General features: G+C 31.8%; 1 protein-coding gene across 1 annotated transcript in view; it reads left to right on the forward strand.

The window, feature by feature from the left end:
* Positions 1-2,470, forward strand: part of AGMO (alkylglycerol monooxygenase) — a 265,841-nt gene extending 263,371 nt beyond the window's left edge. Inside the window, exons 12-13 of the mRNA XM_007946666.2 lie at positions 1,482-1,587; positions 2,456-2,470. Coding sequence (XP_007944857.1) covers positions 1,482-1,587; positions 2,456-2,470 — 121 coding nt within the window. The remainder of the gene's footprint in view (positions 1-1,481; positions 1,588-2,455) is intronic.
* Positions 2,471-3,982: the final 1,512 nt, after the last annotated feature.

Consider the following 3,982-nt stretch of genomic DNA (forward strand, 5'->3'; position numbering starts at 1 on the left):
AAATTCTTCTGCTAGTTGGGGTTTAGTCCAAATCTGCATCCTTTCCTTCAAGGCTCAGGGGTCCAAGATTATCTTCTGTGTCTGTATTTATTGGTTTCCCTTTTCTTTGTTGAAGAGGGTCTGTGCAATCCTTCTTCCTAGTCCGCCATCTTGCCCCGCCTCAGATTAAACATTTTTAACTGAGTTTAAATTACTTGAAAATTTATGTTCTTTTTTTTCTGTATAAAACTGTAATTATAGTCAGTTTTATAGAAACATAAAATATAAAGAGTTCTGGTGACACAGTGGTTAAGCACTTGGCTACTAACCCAAAGGTCAGTGGTTAAACCCACCAGCCTTGTGAGAGAAAGATGTGGCAGTCTGCTTCCACCAAGATTTCCAGCTTTGGATACCCTCTTGGACCCTAGGACCCTATAGAGTTGTTATGACTCAGAATCAACTTGACAACAAAGGGTTCTTTCTAGAAAAAATTGAGACATAATTAATGGACTGATGAGGTTTTTTTTTTAAAATTCAGCAAATATATTACTTTATGCTTTCTTCACTTTTTTCTATAGCTCTGTGTTCTAAATTAACTAAATGATATATGGTAGTATTATGACAACATTAATTCATGGACATTGTAGGTAAAGAATTCACTTCTCATTATAATTTTGTTTGTCTTGTATAAAAAGATTTAATTATCTATCAAAGGTAAATTGATATCACATAAAGCCTATTTTAAGATGATAAATCAGCTCTTAATTACTATTATTTATAAAAATCTTATCTATTTGCAGCACTCATCTGGAATATATATAAATGCCCGTTACATACGTTTTAGAGTTTTAGAATCTTTAAGGATATTATATACATAGAAAATTTTCACCACAAACGAATTAACAGAGGCCTATATTTATGCTATCTATTATATTACATGTAACCACTCCTTGTCCATTTTCCCAATATTTCAGAATTCAACTTTATTTTAGAGCAGGTAAGTATGTCAGTTCTCCTATAAATGCATTTTTTGAATTAATGAAATATAAAGGTATTAGATAAGGGTAGAGACCCAAACTCCACAAATTTACTTGTGTAATATTTTATTTACCAATAGGAAACCCTTAACCCACCATGCTCAGACTAAGCAATACATTGATAAAGTACAGGTTATCATTAAATAGATACATTTTCTTTCTCAGTGTTTATTTTCAAACAGCTTCAGAGGCATATGTTCCTCAAATGTATTCAAATACTGAGTGAGCATTTGTTGGAAACTAAAAGGAAAGTGTATCATTGTGTTAATTATAAAATGTATGCCAGAGTAGAAATGTACTTTAATAGGATTTTTGATGGCTGACATTTCAGAAGGTATTTCTCTTAAGGTTCCTCAGAGTGTTCTGCAACCTCCAACCTTTCCTTAGCAGCAGAGCGTTAATGTTCTGCACTAGCCAGGGACTCCTCTTTAAGGTCAATGTATATTAATGACATTTTATTTCCAGACCCGAGGCAGCGATTATGGAAACTTTCCGTTGCTTGGTCTTCCTAGTGCTGTGTGGATTTGGTCACCTGAAGCCTTTCATCTCTTGCTTGTCATTGACTTTTGAGGTAAGGATGCTGTATCATGGATTATATGTTTATTGCAAATTTAATTCATTCACTCAACAATGTTTTCTAGTTACTTTGTGACTTGTTGTTGTTGTTATGTGCCGTCGTCGAGTCAGCCCCAACTCATAGCAACCCCTCCTTGGGTTTCCGAGGCAGTATCACTACAGAAGTAGGATTGCCCAACCTTTCCTTTTTTTTTTGTGACTAGTAACTGTATAACTGTATTTTATTTTTATTTATGTTTTCACTCACCAATACTTATTAATTGTATCATCTTGTGCTGGTTAATATTGACATGCCTGAGTTTAGTGGTCTCTACATTTGAACTGGTAACATTTGCCTCACAGAGTTTTTGTACAACTTAATGTTACATCAAGTTATAAAGAAATTACATAAGGTCTTCAAAAAGTGCTTTAAAAAAGTGTTGGCAGACACATTGCCATTTCAATTTTATTTTTATTTTTAAGCTAGAAAAAAGAAAATTATAAACAATATTTTGTCACGTAAGGAGCTCTAGTGTCACAGTACCTAAAGCATTTAACTGCTAACCAGAAGGTTAGTGGTTCCCCACCAGCCACTCCACAGAAGGAAGATGGGGCAATCTGCTTCTATAAAGATTCACCACCTTGGAAATCCAATGGAGGTCGCTATGAGGTGGAACTGACTCAATGACAGTGGGTTTGCTTTTTTGGTTTTTATTTTGTCACTTGTCAATAAAAGGTAATAAGCCAATAAAAATAAAGTTATTGAGTTCATTGAGATTTTTCTGTGATTGAAATGTAGTTGTGATATGATCTGCTGTGATAAACTTATCTTCCAAGAACTACATTGAACTTTTGAGTATACATTTAATTTTTTTACATATTAGACAACAGTTGAATAGTTTCTATAGTCAGTATTAGTAGTTTGAAAGATAAACATTTTTTAAAAAATAATGGTTATATCACTAACCTTTGGTACTTAGTAACCTGCAAATGTTAACGTTATTTAAGCATGAATATAAATGCTAGCATTTGTCTCATTATCAATGGAAAAAGCAGATTTTAAAATAGACACATTCATAATTTAGTCATAATTGTAAATTGGAACAATTCCTTTGGAGAAAATTTGGTGCTGTCTATCCAAATTACAGATGCACATACCCTTTCACCCCAAATTCCATAACAATGCTATTTATAATGGCAGGCTGGAAATAGCCTAATAACCATTAATAGGGAAGTGTTTATATATATATATATATTAAAATATGATATAGGATAAAAGTTGGACGTATGCTCTCATAGAAAGTATCTTATATAAATAAAAATAAATAAGAACTTAACACATGGCAATGGTTGCCTTTGAGAAGGTGAAATGTGTGACTAGAAAACAGGAAAGCATAAGTTTCTGATTTAATTTTATGTCTGTGTGTGTGTTTGTGTAAAACAAAAAAAATGAAACATCTTGGAATGAGGATCTTGGATATCATCTTATCTATTGTACATTTAAATAGGCATTTTGTAACATTTACTTCATGTGTACATCTATTCTATTTCTTTGAATTGTAGTCTAAAAGTAAAATGACATAGAAGCATAAATTGTACATACTTAATGAAATTCTTCTAAAAGATACATGCCCAAAGTAAATTAAAATCAAATAACATAGCATTGTCCCACTGTCAGTGAGAGGGAAATTTTTAATGATAGCCATGAAAGACATGGCTAATTCTTTGTACACTTCATCTGCAGCCTTTGTACATGCTGGTTTATATTATAATTTAAGCATTTTTTTTAAGTAAAATTTAATTTTCCAGGCCACTGTCTTTTCTGTGTTTTGTACTACTCAGGATCAAACATTCATGTCAGAAAGAAATAAAAGAGGGTTTAGATTATGTAAACATCCTTTTATTTGCATGTAGTGGTACATTATTCATTTTATTGCTTTAATATATTTCATTGTATTACTAAACAAAATAGATTTGTCCATTATTCCAGATTCACTTCTAGCTTTTTCTCCTAAGCATTGCAGAGAAAATTCACGTACATATTTTCTAAAGCACATGGCACATATATGAGTGTATGTAGGTTAAATAGTTAGATGTAGAATTGCTGGATTGAAAATGTTCTTGTTCTTAAGACAATGCCAAATTATTTTCCAGGGTAGTTGTAAAATTTACTGCTCTCAGAGTATAAATTTCCTCACCAAATTTGGGGTTGTCAAATTTCTTCATTTTTCCCTTATAGGCAATTATATACTATCTCGTTACATTCATAATTACTACTGTTTTTGTTTGTTTGTTTGTTTTCTATCATAGTTAATGACTATGTTATATTTATATTTATGTTTCCTTTCATGTGACATGCTCTTTCATGTCTTTCACCTGCTCTTTTTTAATTTTGTTTTGTTTTATTCTTG

The sequence above is a fragment of the Orycteropus afer genome, unplaced genomic scaffold (genome assembly GCF_000298275.1).
Source record: "Orycteropus afer afer isolate SDZICR_OR568_19922 unplaced genomic scaffold, OryAfe1.0 scaffold00008, whole genome shotgun sequence".
NCBI lineage: Eukaryota > Metazoa > Chordata > Mammalia > Tubulidentata > Orycteropodidae > Orycteropus > Orycteropus afer.